At 43.8% G+C, this 13,348-nt stretch overlaps 3 protein-coding genes across 3 annotated transcripts in view; 1 reads left to right on the top strand and 2 right to left on the bottom strand.

Annotated features, from left to right (window-relative positions):
- Positions 1–13,348, bottom strand: part of erbb2 (erb-b2 receptor tyrosine kinase 2) — a 33,586-nt gene that overhangs the window by 4,483 nt on the left and 15,755 nt on the right. Inside the window, exons 12-26 of the mRNA XM_042083424.1 lie at positions 12,126–12,334; positions 11,589–11,721; positions 11,210–11,300; positions 9,982–10,136; positions 9,610–9,654; positions 9,184–9,322; positions 6,257–6,379; positions 5,616–5,714; positions 4,726–4,911; positions 4,322–4,477; positions 3,853–3,928; positions 2,710–2,856; positions 2,365–2,462; positions 2,023–2,211; positions 1,571–1,925 (exon numbers count right to left, since the gene is read on the bottom strand). Of these exons, the coding sequence (XP_041939358.1) occupies positions 1,571–1,925; positions 2,023–2,211; positions 2,365–2,462; positions 2,710–2,856; positions 3,853–3,928; positions 4,322–4,477; positions 4,726–4,911; positions 5,616–5,714; positions 6,257–6,379; positions 9,184–9,322; positions 9,610–9,654; positions 9,982–10,136; positions 11,210–11,300; positions 11,589–11,721; positions 12,126–12,334 (2,201 nt within the window). The remainder of the gene's footprint in view (positions 1–1,570; positions 1,926–2,022; positions 2,212–2,364; positions 2,463–2,709; positions 2,857–3,852; positions 3,929–4,321; positions 4,478–4,725; positions 4,912–5,615; positions 5,715–6,256; positions 6,380–9,183; positions 9,323–9,609; positions 9,655–9,981; positions 10,137–11,209; positions 11,301–11,588; positions 11,722–12,125; positions 12,335–13,348) is intronic.
- On the top strand, positions 7,159–8,200 carry LOC121700470. Its single transcript, XM_042083436.1, has 2 exons — positions 7,159–7,772; positions 7,927–8,200. The coding sequence occupies exons 1-2, from the start codon at positions 7,220–7,222 to the stop codon at positions 8,115–8,117; spliced, it is 744 nt and encodes a 247-aa protein (XP_041939370.1). The 5' UTR covers positions 7,159–7,219; the 3' UTR covers positions 8,118–8,200.
- Positions 13,242–13,348, bottom strand: part of pgap3 (post-GPI attachment to proteins phospholipase 3) — a 30,812-nt gene continuing 30,705 nt past the window's right edge. Inside the window, exon 9 of the transcript XR_006027237.1 lies at positions 13,242–13,273. The gene's annotated coding sequence lies outside the window, so the exon portion shown is untranslated. The remainder of the gene's footprint in view (positions 13,274–13,348) is intronic.

Here is a 13,348-nt window from a genome sequence, read left to right as displayed (position 1 = left end):
TGAGTTAGTAACTGAATTACTCTATGATAAGAGTAACTCGTTACCAGGGAAAGTAACTATTTAGATAGATAGATAAATAAATAGATGGATACTTTATTGATCCCCAAGGGGAAATTCAAGATATTGCACATCGACAGACCTACGGTTGACTTCAGCCTGTGTCATAGGTTTTTGTTGTGAGGCAGAAAGATCTAGCTTTTGCTGCTTGGAGGACTTTGCTCCGAATCCTTCTTTGCTAGTGGATGGTGAGCTATCATCTGTGGTGGAGGTATCGGTGTTTTTGGCCACTAGCTTTAGATGTGTTGCTTACAATGTATGTCAACAAAGTCTTCGCTCCTGGACATTTTGTGGCAGCCGTGGCCCACTGGTTTGCACTCTGGGCTTGTAACCGGAGGGTTGCCGGTTCGAGCCCCGACCAGTGGGCCACAGCTGAAGTGCCCTTGAGCAAGGCACCTAACCCCTCACTGCTCCCCGAGCGCCGCCATTGTAGCAGGCAGCTCACTGCGCCGGGATTAGTGTGTGCTTCACCTCACTGTGTGTTCACTGTGTGCTGTTTGTGTTTCACTAATTCACCGATTGGGTTAAATGCAGAGACCAAATTTCCCTCACGGGATCAAAAAAGTATATATACTTATACTTATAATGTACACATTACATGCACGTTCTTGCCTTTGACCACAATGAATTTGAAGTAGTGCTTATATCTCCACCTCGAAAATGCCAACTTTTCATCGGATTGATCCTGACCTCTGCTGTTGTGTCGAATCTCTTTTATAGCTGTTGCGTGTGTATGTGGCGCGTGTGCTGGCAAGTGTGTAAAAACACTGGCTCTGATTGGCTACCATGAAACATGACTCTGCCTTAGCCAATCATAATCGCTTACGTCGTTATTAACCCACCTCCTCACTAGCTGTGAGCCAGGGGTGCGTTTGGATTACAGTTTATTCAATCAATGCATAGTAACGCACAGCATTTAACGTCCATTAACATTAACGGCGTTGTAACAACGGGAAAAGTAATTAGTTAGATTACCCCGTTACTGAAAAAATAACGTTCTTTCTTTTAAACGGCGTTATTCCAAACACTGCTTATAAACTAGTAACATAACAGTGTCATAACTTATAAACTAGTAACATAACAGTGTCGATACCTACTAACTTATTTATAAACTAATAACATAACCTGCGTTGATATCTACTCATAAACTAGCAACGCAACAGTGTTGAAACCTACTTATAAACTAGTAACATAAGTGTCGATACTAACTCACTTATAAACTAATAACATAATAGTGTTGACACCTACTTATAAACTAATAACATAACAGTGTCGATACTTACTCACTTATAAACTAATAACGTAACAGTGATGATAACCACTCACCTATAAACTTGTAACATAACAGTGTTGATACCCACTCACTTATAAACTAGTAACATAACAGTGTTGATACCCACTCTCTTATAAACTAGTAACAGCACAGTGTTGATACCCACTCTCTTATAAACTAGTAACATAACAGTGTTGATACCCACTCTCTTATAAACTAATAACAGCACAACACACTCACCTGGCTGCTTGTGTGTCCTGCGGGGCAGCGTGTTTGAGAATGGGCTCTGCCCCGCCCCATCCGTCTCTCCATCCCCCTCGGGGAAGCCATTGGGGAAGGTGGGGTCCTGGCAGTACCTCCCCGGGCTGGCGGGGGGTCCGTCGTCATCGGGCCCCACCCCTCCGTCCAGGAACACCGAGTCCGACTGCGCCCCTTGGGAGCGATGCGAGATGCTGCGGGCGAGCGAGGGATATGCCCCCCCTGCCCAGCCGCCACCCACTGGCAGTGTCGGGTACTGGCTCCGCGCCAGCGTGCTATTGGACGAGTGCATGCTCCGCCCACTGCCGTCCACTTCCATCAGCTGCTGATCTGTGCTCTGATTGGACGATACAAAGAGTGACTTGCGTTAATTTTAGTGTGCCCCGCAGTTACATACATTATAAGGTATTAAGAGCAGTGTGTTCTGTTCTGACCCGATGGGAGTGGTGTCTACTGGGGCCGTTGGCCGTGTTCTCGCCCTGCTGTCGGAAGAAACTGGGCTGATGGGGAACCAGGTATTCCTCAGCATCAAGCAGCTCGCGGACATCCCCGCCCTCCTCCTCCATCAACGTGCGGAAGAACTGACTGTCCACTGGGCTCGCCAGGTTCATTTGCTCGTCATTCTGTACACACACACACACACACACACACACACACACACACACACACACACACAGGTCAGATGTCAACACCTCAAATACAAACATCAAATAAACAATATATAAATATACTGTGTATGTACATAGGCCCAGGCCTAGACCCAAACCCAGACCAACCTGAATGACAACGTAGCGGGCAGGGTCCCTGGCCATTGTGCTGAATTCAGTCACCAACTCCTTAAACCTGGGTCGGCTATCCGGGTCAATCTTCCAGCCTAGTTGACCACACAAACACAAAGAGGTCCAATGAGCAAAGTATGCTTGTGAATATAACCTCCGTTCTTTAAAGGAGAACACTTAAGGGATAACGGCCACCGAGGTGTCTTGATATACGGAATTAAGGGATGAGGCGGAGGAAAAGAACTCCATGATGTGAAGTGGAGTGGGGATTCCTCTGCCAAGGCCCTTCAGTGCATAGGTACTGAAACGTAGCTGAAACTGATATGAATTGCCCTGACTCACAGTTGACCATGATCATGTAGAGCTCCTTGGTGCAGATGGGGGGCTGGGGGAGCCGGTCTCCTCCCTCCAGCAGCTCAGGGATGTCCCGTGCTGGAATATGGTCATAGGGCTTCGCTCCGAAAGTCATCAGCTCCCACACTGTCACGCCTGGAAAACACCCACATATACACATGTAAGGAGAGAGACATATAAGCACACACACACACACACACACACACACACACACACACACACACACACACACACACACATACACACACACACACATACACACACACACACACACACACACACACACACACACACACACACACACACACACACACACACTGTAAGGGGAAAATGACAAAGATGGACTTTAACCTTGTGTTGTTTTGATTTGATTCTTGTGTTTCTGTAAGATCTTACACTTTGAATGGACTCTTCTGTTTAAGTTTAACCTTAAACCTTAAGTTCATAAAGTTCCTTATAATTGATACTTCTTTTGCCTTGTGACTTCATTCTTTTGTTGGAGACTGACCAAGTTCTTAAAGTTCTTCTCTATGTGATACTTCTGATTCAGTAAGTGGTGTGTAGATGGCTAATCATGTGTTGACAATATGACAATAAAAATGCTCTTAATGTTCTTGGTTCTTAAATAACCCATTGTATTGACCAAGTCATGTGTATGTGCAGAGAAGGTGTAATGATACAATGAGATTATGATACCGTGCAAGGTATAAATGTGTGTATGAGAAACAACTGATTGTCTCTTTGGTGCACAGACTTTGTCTCTGTATCTTGATTGCCTGATGCATATGAGACCTCTCGGCAGAGATTAATAAACTACTAACGAGAAAGACAAAACCTTATTTCAGACTCTCATTTATACATCTTTAAGCTAAATGTCTTCCACAACACACACACACACACACACACACACACACAATCTCAATGTCCTGCTGTGACAGAAAGAAGTGAGCTGCATTGCAGCAAATGGGAAAGGGGTGATATTCATGGTTCAGTGTGTCAGAGTGTCTGCTTAGTACACCAAGAATGGAAGAATGTACTCCTTTGAAACACACACACACACACACACACACACACACACACACACACTGAGCATAGCGTTTGATGTTTGATGTGTGTTAAGTAAACACTAACCGTAACTCCAGACGTCACTCTGATGAGTAAATTTCCGGTGGAGGATGGACTCCAAGGCCATCCACTTAATGGGCACCTAACACACACACACACACACAAACACACACACACACACACAGATGAAAAGAAAGAGAGAGACAGAAGGTGATCACATTTGTGTCTTTAACTAAAACCGAAACTGAACTTTGAATCACAATTAATGTATAACTTTTAAGGCAGGGTGATGCTTATGTTGAGACAGCTCTAGCATATTATTTAACTTGAACAGACTTTAACTTGGCTGGATCACATTCATGCAATTATAAAATCAAAATATGATTTAAAAAACAGTAAACACTGTAAAAACAGTTTTTAGTATTCAGTAAAAATGTTTTTTAGTAATTAAAGTAATTAAAAGGCAGTGTTAATTTGAGATCATCTTCCCCTTATAGCCACAGTTGAGGATACTGATACTGCCTCGTGCTGTTACCTTTCCTCCATCTGCATGATACTCTGTCTCATCAATGTCCAGCAATCTGGCCAGTCCAAAATCGGTGATCTTTACGATGGAGGGGTTCTTCACTAGAACGTTCCGGGCTGCCAGGTCACGATGTACGAGTCTCTCATTCTCCAGGTAACTCATGCCCTGTGAATACACACACACACACACACACACACACACACACACACACACACACACACACACACACACACACACACACAAAAACACAATCATGGCCTCTGGAGGTTTGGTTTGGTCAAATAACAAGCAGTGGTGATTTGTTATATAAACACCTGCATGTATTAAAGCTAAACACAACTGTATCCATATCACTCACTTGCTTGTTTGATATATAGTGGTCTATAGTAATAGCCATGTGTAGTCAGACTCACCTTGGCGATCTGCACACACCAGGTGAGGAGTGACTGCGAGCCGATGCACTCGTTGTTCTCGCGCACGTAGTCGAGCAGGCAGCCGTAGGGCATGAGCTGCGTGACCAACTGCACGGTGGACGTCAGGCAGATGCCCAGCAGACGGCACACGTACGGGCTGGCAACACCCGCCATCACATACGCCTCCTGCAGGGGGCAGCATAGGTCAGTAGGGTCAAAAGAGCCAAAAAGGCAGAAGAACGCGTCAGATTTTGTCCCAAATGCATATTCCATTTTACACATCAGTACTTATTCCATTGCAAAAACAGGAGGTAAGCATACCACTTCATACAGTATAATATTTGACATGAATTGCCTACCCCTGCCTAAGAACAAAAACATCACATCACACGTACACAGAACATACAGATAGTTACATCAGTCTATAACATAATCAACATTACTGCCTATAACATAATCAACATCACAGTCATGCTGCTATGTGCCAAGTCAATTCCAAGGTAAATCAAACAAACTTTAGAAGATAGAGCATGAGTAAAAATAATACTCAGAATGGAGAGAAGAGCAGCAAACATAAATCCCATAAACCAACTGCCAGAAGAGCAGGATGGAATCCCAACAACATGGCGGGTATATGCACAATCTACTAATGTACTTATAACATTGCATATGCCTCCTTCAGCGAAAGCAGGACTGGATTACTGTCATTTGAGCCAAAATGGCAGAAGTGCATAGCCCACTGCTGCATACCAAGCACAGGCATCAGGGACTGAAAGAAAGGTCAGACAGAAGTACAGACAGATATACAGGCAGACAGATATACAGTACAGGCAGACAGACAGAAAGACAGACAGACACAGACAGATAAACAGACAGACAAGTAGACTCACATCCAGGATCTCTTTGTTTGCCTTGGGTGAGGTGTTCTCACGTAAAACCTTTATGGCCACTGGGATCTTCACACTCTCTCCATCTGGGGCCCAGATACCCTACATAAAGAATACACACACACACACACACACACACACACAGTTAACTTCATAACTAAACAGGTGTCTTTTATGATTAGGCTAGGGATACAGTGATTTGTAGCTACTTCATTATGTAATACTATGTAACAGATATTTCCATTCAATGAAATACTCTGTCCAAAAGGACAAAAATGTGCAAAAAATAATAATTACACATGGTTAAGTCCATTTAAGGACAATGAACACAAGGTGCAAGCACTTCCTGATTACATCTTTGAAAGGGGTCGTGGGAAACGACCTCTAACCTTACAGTGCCAACACTAGCACACTTATTTCCGCCCTTAAAGCCTGGCAGCAGAGAACATCAGACCCTCCCATACCGAGCTCATACTGTAGTGTAGGTATGTGGGTCTATGTGTGTGTGTGTGTGTGTGTGTGTGTGTGTGTGTGTGTGTGTGTGTGTGTGTGTGTGTGTGTGTGTGTGTGTGTCTATGTACCTGTGTGTGAGGGACACATATATGAAGTGAGCGAGTCTATTGCTAACGACCATGACCTCTGACCTTGTAGACAGTTCCGAAGGCTCCAGATCCGAGAACACGGAGCTTCTTGAGCTCTGTCTCCTTGAGGATGCGCATCTGGGCCTGGTTGGGCGTAGCTCCGCTCGGGGTCAGTGGCTCCACCAGCTGACAACACAAAACAGCAGAGGTGTGTTCAAATGAGCAGACAAAGGCAAATGTTTGTGAATGATTATGAATAGTTTTTTTTATTTGCTTCGAGTTAGCCACGAATGTCTGCGCATACTCGCAAACAGTCTGAGGCAGTTCTGTGCGAACATATACTGTATGGACACTGGTCAAAGGGTTACCGTCGAAATAAAACAATGCAGTGTCAGCACAACAGCACAAAATATTATTTACTTATGTTGGGGATCACTGCTCCAGATTGATTCAAGGATATTTCAAGGATGAGTCAGTCATAGCCGTCATATTTTTCATTGAGGGATAGAACTATGTGGCCTGGTCCCACCCACCTCTGCTCATTTTCATTTCATTTCACACTCATACTCCATATTTCATACTCCTAAAACCCAATTGTCATGTTTTCATTTTCTATTGTCTTCTTCTACTATCCTTTTGTTTTTTCATATGTAATGTACTTTGAGTGTACAAAAGGTGCTATAATTAAATATAATATTAAATAATAAATATAAATAAATCTGCTTTGCTTTGCTTTTGCTAGTAAATATAGTGTATCGACAAAGGGAATTACCAAGACAGTCAAAAAAGACAAAGCTTTTGACAAAGAATCTGTCAACATTCCATTGAATGATGTTAAAAGCAAAGATTCTAGAACAGAGCTAGAATCTTTGGTTAAAAGGGTACAATCATACATCACAACATTCCGCCTAGGTCACAAAGACATCTAGGCAACATGATGCCATAGAACATAACCAAGTGTACAGTTGTTCACTTGTTCATAAGTTGATTAAGAGATTGGCTGATTTTTTATTTACTCGTGATTTGATGTGGTTTACTTGTTTTTTGACCTGCTGCCTGGCAGGACGGCAGCAGGGCAATGGAGATACCAAAAAAACAACTAAGAAGAAAGTTAAGAAATACAAACTGGAGGAATTGAGGAGCGAACTTGAAACTTTGGGTGTTATTGTTGATGAAGACAGTCACAAAAACAAAAGGAAGACAAAAAGGGAACTCCGCAAACTCCTCGTCAGGAAACTACAACAGGTGGACTTGGATAGCGCTAGAAAGGACATCCATGGCAAGACCATCAAGACAGCTGAGGATAGCAAGGAGGGCTTCACTCTGAACATCGATATTCCTGAGGATGTCGTGAGAGTCATACATGATCTGGATGCTTTTCTTAACAAAGAGATGGAAGAAATGGAAACCAATGAAAACAGGGAAATTGATGTGAAATTCATGATGAACAATCTTTTGGATGCAGTTGAGAAGATAAATGGCAAAGACGGAAAAGAGCTTGAGACCGAGGAACGGCAGAGGGAACATGACGTGAAAGCTATACTTGACAGTCTTCTGGGTGAAGTGGATTCAACACTGGGTGAGTAGAAGAAATCAGCTCACAGTGAATATGAAAAGTTGACTTAGTGAAATCTCACTTAATCCCAGCCAGCACTGATGGAGCTCACATTTAAACATCTAAGCTGCTCAGCATTAGGTTTTCAATTAAACATTCCCCATATATTTTGCTTCAGGTTTGAACAGAGAAGAGGAAAAGGTGAAAGTGTCGAGTCCTTGCAGTGGAGACCAGAGGGAGGAGAAGACAGGAGAGGAGGTCCGCTTCTGGATTGCCAGAGAGGACAAGAGGAACCCTTACTGGTTCATCCCCAGGAGGAGGTTTCGAGGGGTGGACAGAAATAGCACAATACAGGAGACCGACTTGTGATGAATCGACAGGGACATCAAACAACACCAATATCATCACATTTCTTTCCATGTCCGCTGTTTTTATTAAACACCTTTCACAGATCCACTGCCTAGTCGGATTTCTTGTCGTCTTCACCCTTTTAAATTTGTGAAAATACCATTGCTAGTATTACTTAAGTACATAGACAGTACTACTTAAGTACATAGACAGTATACAAACACAACCTATAACAGGACCGCTTACTCCTTCAGATGGGGTGTAAATAATAGGATAGATACACTTGAGTATCACAATATAATTGTTTTTGTGATACTGTATGGACACTACGGTAGTTAATTTCATGTTTAAATCCCCAACCACTAGATAGCAGTGCAGTAATCCATCTGCAGCCATCTGACTTTTTCAAGCCAACATAACAATTGTGTTTTCTATTGTTCATTTAGATTTTTGTTTATTTATCCTCTAGTTCTCTCACTGCCAAGCAACGTAACACACTCGAGAGTCAAGTTCAGTGAAAGGCTATGTGCTTGTGCATATGTTAGTAGCCTAACTTATATAGCCTACTTACTTGTCTATATGCCTCATATTAAATTAAACATTCACCTAGGCCTACTCTTTATTTACTACATTTTCTCACTCAAATGTGATGTTATGAAATCGCTGCTCTCTTGATTTGAATGATTAGAATGTTTGCGTTAGATAATTCAATATAAATACGCAGATCACTAGCTGCAAAACGCCGGAGTGGGGTATCACTACTCGTGATGACTCATAGAATGCTTCTCGTGTCTTGTCCAATCAGAAATTAGTTTGGCCGGACCTAACTATTGTATAATAGGGAATATACACGGCACTAAACACACGAGTATGCATTTTTCCAGGAAATCTCATCTTCCTAGTGAGTCCAAAACTTGGCCTATATACTATATATAGTGTGTATATATATATTAGCTTAGGATGTTCAGTGCACAAGAACAAAAGCATCATCTACACTCCCCCTTATCTCTGAAAATAAGGTTACACGCTGGTAGAAAGGTAGTACAAACTTAAACTACATTTCCCATGATGCTTGGGTGAGCCTCACCTCATGCTCCTGCATGATCCTCCTCCTGTTCTCCTTCCTCTTCAGGTGCCTCTGGCGGCGCATGTAGAACACCAGCAGCCCCAGGAGGATGATAAAGAGCAGTACACCACCCACTGCCGCCGCGATAGACGTGCCGGACCTGCGGGGTTACAATGGAGATTACCCTTAGACCGTTCTCTCAGCAACATCTTCATCTTTTTGTTCAGTGACAATCTGATACACACAACCATGAGCCATTTATACGACTTCAAGTTTCATAGATAGATGGAGGCATGTTCTTATGTTCTATAACTACATGTGGAGGAAGAAAAATGTCATGTTCCTAAGTTGCTAATGGTTGCTGCAGTGTTCTTTCAGGTTAGTTATTGAAATAGTGGATGTCAATGAGTGTGATCAGCTGAAGTGTGTAAGTGTGGAGATTTTTACCCTGATTTGACTGCGATGGGACAGCCACGTTCATCCAGTGGACACCTGGAAACAAACAATCGTACTCAGACGTGTCGGGTAACGCAAAACCGAAGTCATTTGGGCGACAGACAGAAGATACCATGTTTATTACACTCATACCGTTCTGAAGTAGGCATACAATAAATGTAAAGGTACGGTCTACAATTCTAATCGAACACACATAAATGAAATGAATCGCTCCTCACTGTCCCTTGTGCACTCAAAAAACAGTGTTTTTACATAGCAAGGGGTTAAGACTGAACTATGCACAACTAGAAATCAGGAGCATGGCAAGATGGGGTGTCATTTGATTGGCTGATGAGCTCTAAGGTGTGGGGTGGAGCCACTCACGACAGGGTGCAGTTGGTGTTGCAGGACTGGCAGTGGCCCGTGGCGTTGGGGAACTTCCACACGGTGTGCTGCTCCTCCTTTGTGCCACTGGGGCACTTGCTCACACACATGGCGCCGTCCTGCACGGTCAGGCACTCCCTGCACTGTTGTGCCCCCTAGGGATCACACAGGGAAAAGCAGGCTCAGTCACAAACAGCTGCTTTAAGACACATAGATGTCCCAGGGCGTCAGTAATGGTTGGAGGCTGGCAGGTCTGCTTTCACTCTGGACCTTAACATGGCATCAAATGTACCAGTGTAATGCACTGTATGGTGGTCACAGAAACATGTGAGATGATAATGTTGTAATTCAGTGTTACAGTTTTTCTCAGTCGCTTTGATGCTTTTCTCACATCACTATTAACATTTGCACAGCAGTTAGTGCATTTCTCAAAACAATTAGTGCAATCTGCAAAACCTAGTGGATAACCTGCAAAAGCACGTCACTTGCTCAAAATGGATAGTCCAAGTCCAAGTATTTATGTCAATGGTTATGGTGACACTGCCTGAAAATGATCAAGACAGCACTATAGAGTACTTATAGGCTACAGCCATTTGAAAACTACAGTAAAGTTACAAATTGCTGTAGTTAGGGGAGTAAGTGAGTACAAGACACTGAATATGTACGTTTCACAGTTTTACTGTATATGCTCTTTGCAATTCTACAGCATTGTGACAGAATTTGATAACTAGTTCACCAATTTTGTATGTAATGACTCAAGCAATGAAATGAAGACTATTAGTTTTATTGGAAACGACTATTCAGCATCCATAAGTATAGTTCATTTTGACTGACATGACAAAGCAACTGATACATGTTCAAAAGCATTTGCAATTTGTTTAGAGGAAGGAGAAATTGCTACTATGATGTGCACAAATGACTAAATGTTGTGGAGGTTGAATAGTTATGAGAATTTTCATTCTGATCTGAGAAAAGCACCAAAGCAACTGAGAAAAACTGTAAAGGTACTGTAAGCGACTCTAAGCTATTTCTCCTCACAATCTGCCAGCTGTCCATTCTGTGGGTAAATTGTGAAATGAAATGGTTTTCGTACGCAGCTGTGATGGATAGATAGATTGATGGAAGGAAGGATGGATTGATAGAAGGATAAATGAATGGATGATTGACTGTGATTGATTGATTGATTGATTCAGAGAATGTATTTGGCAATCAATTTATTCATGCATACCGGTCCATCACAGGAAGCTGAGCCGTTGATTGGTTGACATTCTGAGTGACAGGGAACACAGCGACTGCCGTCAGTAAACTCTCGCACAGACCTGGAAACAGACAACACAACGGTTACTGTGGCAATCCCTCTATTTATTGCCTCTCCGTCTTGTGCACACTGACTCAGACACTTATGGGACTGTTTGTACGTGTGTGTGTGTGTGTGTGTGTGTGTGTGTGTGTGTGTGTGTTTCTGTGAGTGTAATATGATGTCTGCTGGACATTCAACAAGCACAACAATGTTTGCGTGCATGGGACTCTCTTCCTCGTTCCTCTTGCAGGACGTTATAATATGTCAGTGAGTGTGTATACTGTCTGTGACTCTTGTTTGTTCTCACCCCTCCAGGATGTTACACTCCTCGACACACTCCGTCCCGCGCTGAAACGACACACACTCCACACACTGGTCCGGGCCTGAGCCCCAGCACCCTCCTGTGCCACACAGGGGATGGCAGACGTGACCCTCCGCCTCTGAGGACGGCCAAGTGGGACAGGAAGAGAAACCGGACAACAGAGTATTAATATAGCACTGCACTACAATGCTTTACAATACTGAGAGTGATGACTATGAGTGTGTATGTGTGTGTGTGTGTGTGTGTGTGTCTGCATTTGTGTGTGACAGTATCTCATACTGCAGATGTGGGTGTGGGTGTATGTGTGTGTGTGTGTGTGTGTGTGTGTGTGTGTGTATGTGTGTGTGTGTGTATGTGTGTGTGTGTGTGTGTGTGTGTGTGTGTGTGTGTGTGTGTCTGCATTTGTGTGTAAAAAAACTGTGACAGTATGCAGCTCATACTGCAGATGTGTGTGTGTGTATGTGTGTGTGTGTGTGTGTGTGTGTGTGTGTGTGAATGCGTGTCAGAGACAGAGCCTCCTACCACAGGCCTGCAGATCTCTATTGCCGTTGCTGATGATGCTGGCGATGCTGCTCTGCACGGGTGTGAGGATGGCGTTCCAGGGCACGGAGTGCGTGTAGCACAGCTGGGGGTTATCGGAGATCAGGACCAGGCCGCCGTTGATGCGCTCGAGCGAACGCAAACCCAGAGACTCAATGTGCAGCGACTGGACCCCCAGAGATAGCACACTCCTGCAGGCAGAGACCAGAGAGGAAGCCACTGGGTTAAGCACTTCAGTGATGGAAGAGGACAATCCTGGGTTCCTACACTTGAGAGGAAGGATGGGACACCTATTTGCATTCTGGAAGGACAAATAAGGCCCCTATATGTACAGAGGAGAGGAACCATGTGGGTTAAACACTTCATTGGACCCTATATTGAATGCAGAGAGGACATTAGTTGGTTCAAGGGAGAAGATGGTGTCAGAGAGCAGGAAGCATAAAGCCAAAACAAAGGTGAGATATAACCATATATACTCTTTTGATCCCGTGAGGGAAATGATGGGATTGCTGGTCACAGAAACAGCAAGAGGTTGAACCGTGTGCAGGCGTGTACAATGTCACCTATCTTAGAACATATACAGCATGGCACGGTGCATGTCTGTAACATATGCATAGTATGTGTGTGTGTGTGTGTGTTATATTTTGTGTTATGTTGTATATGCATGTGTGTGAGTCTGAGGAATGTCTGCTGGGGGTTTGCTGTGTGTGTGGGGGTGCAGCAGCAGAATGTGACAGGAGCGATCGAGGAAGAGAAATCTCAAAGCGAAAACAGTCCTCAGGATTAGCAGCATAAGTGAGGCACGTGTCACTGTGGCACCTGCCGGATTCACTCTTGACGCATCAACACACACAAACACAAACACACACATACACAAGCAGAGTACACACACCCACACACATGCCGAGTACACACACCCACACACATGCCGAGTACACATACACAAACACACACACGCATACACACACACTTACAGTACACTTGTTGAGCACACACAGACACAAACACACTTACTAATAAATGCACATACAGGCATACACACACACTCTCTCTTTCTCTTTCTTACCCACCTAGCCACACCCACACACACACACACAAACACACACACACACACACACACACACACACACCTCACACATACAACACACCAATACCTCCCAGTAAGAGCCACACCTCTGTGGAAGAGTCCATCCAGTACAAAGAAC

The sequence above is a fragment of the Alosa sapidissima genome, chromosome 24 (assembly GCF_018492685.1).
Source record: "Alosa sapidissima isolate fAloSap1 chromosome 24, fAloSap1.pri, whole genome shotgun sequence".
NCBI lineage: Eukaryota > Metazoa > Chordata > Actinopteri > Clupeiformes > Clupeidae > Alosa > Alosa sapidissima.
This window is presented reverse-complemented; position numbering and strand designations above follow the sequence as displayed.

Bases quoted from the DNA above. Each gene is read 5' to 3' on its own strand.
- LOC121700470 (XM_042083436.1), top strand. From the start codon at position 7,220: ATGTGGTTTACTTGTTTTTTGACCTGCTGCCTGGCAGGACGGCAGCAG. The intron at 7,773-7,926 runs GTGAGTAGAAGA...ATTTTGCTTCAG, and splicing joins TGAAGTGGATTCAACACTGG to GTTTGAACAGAGAAGAGGAA.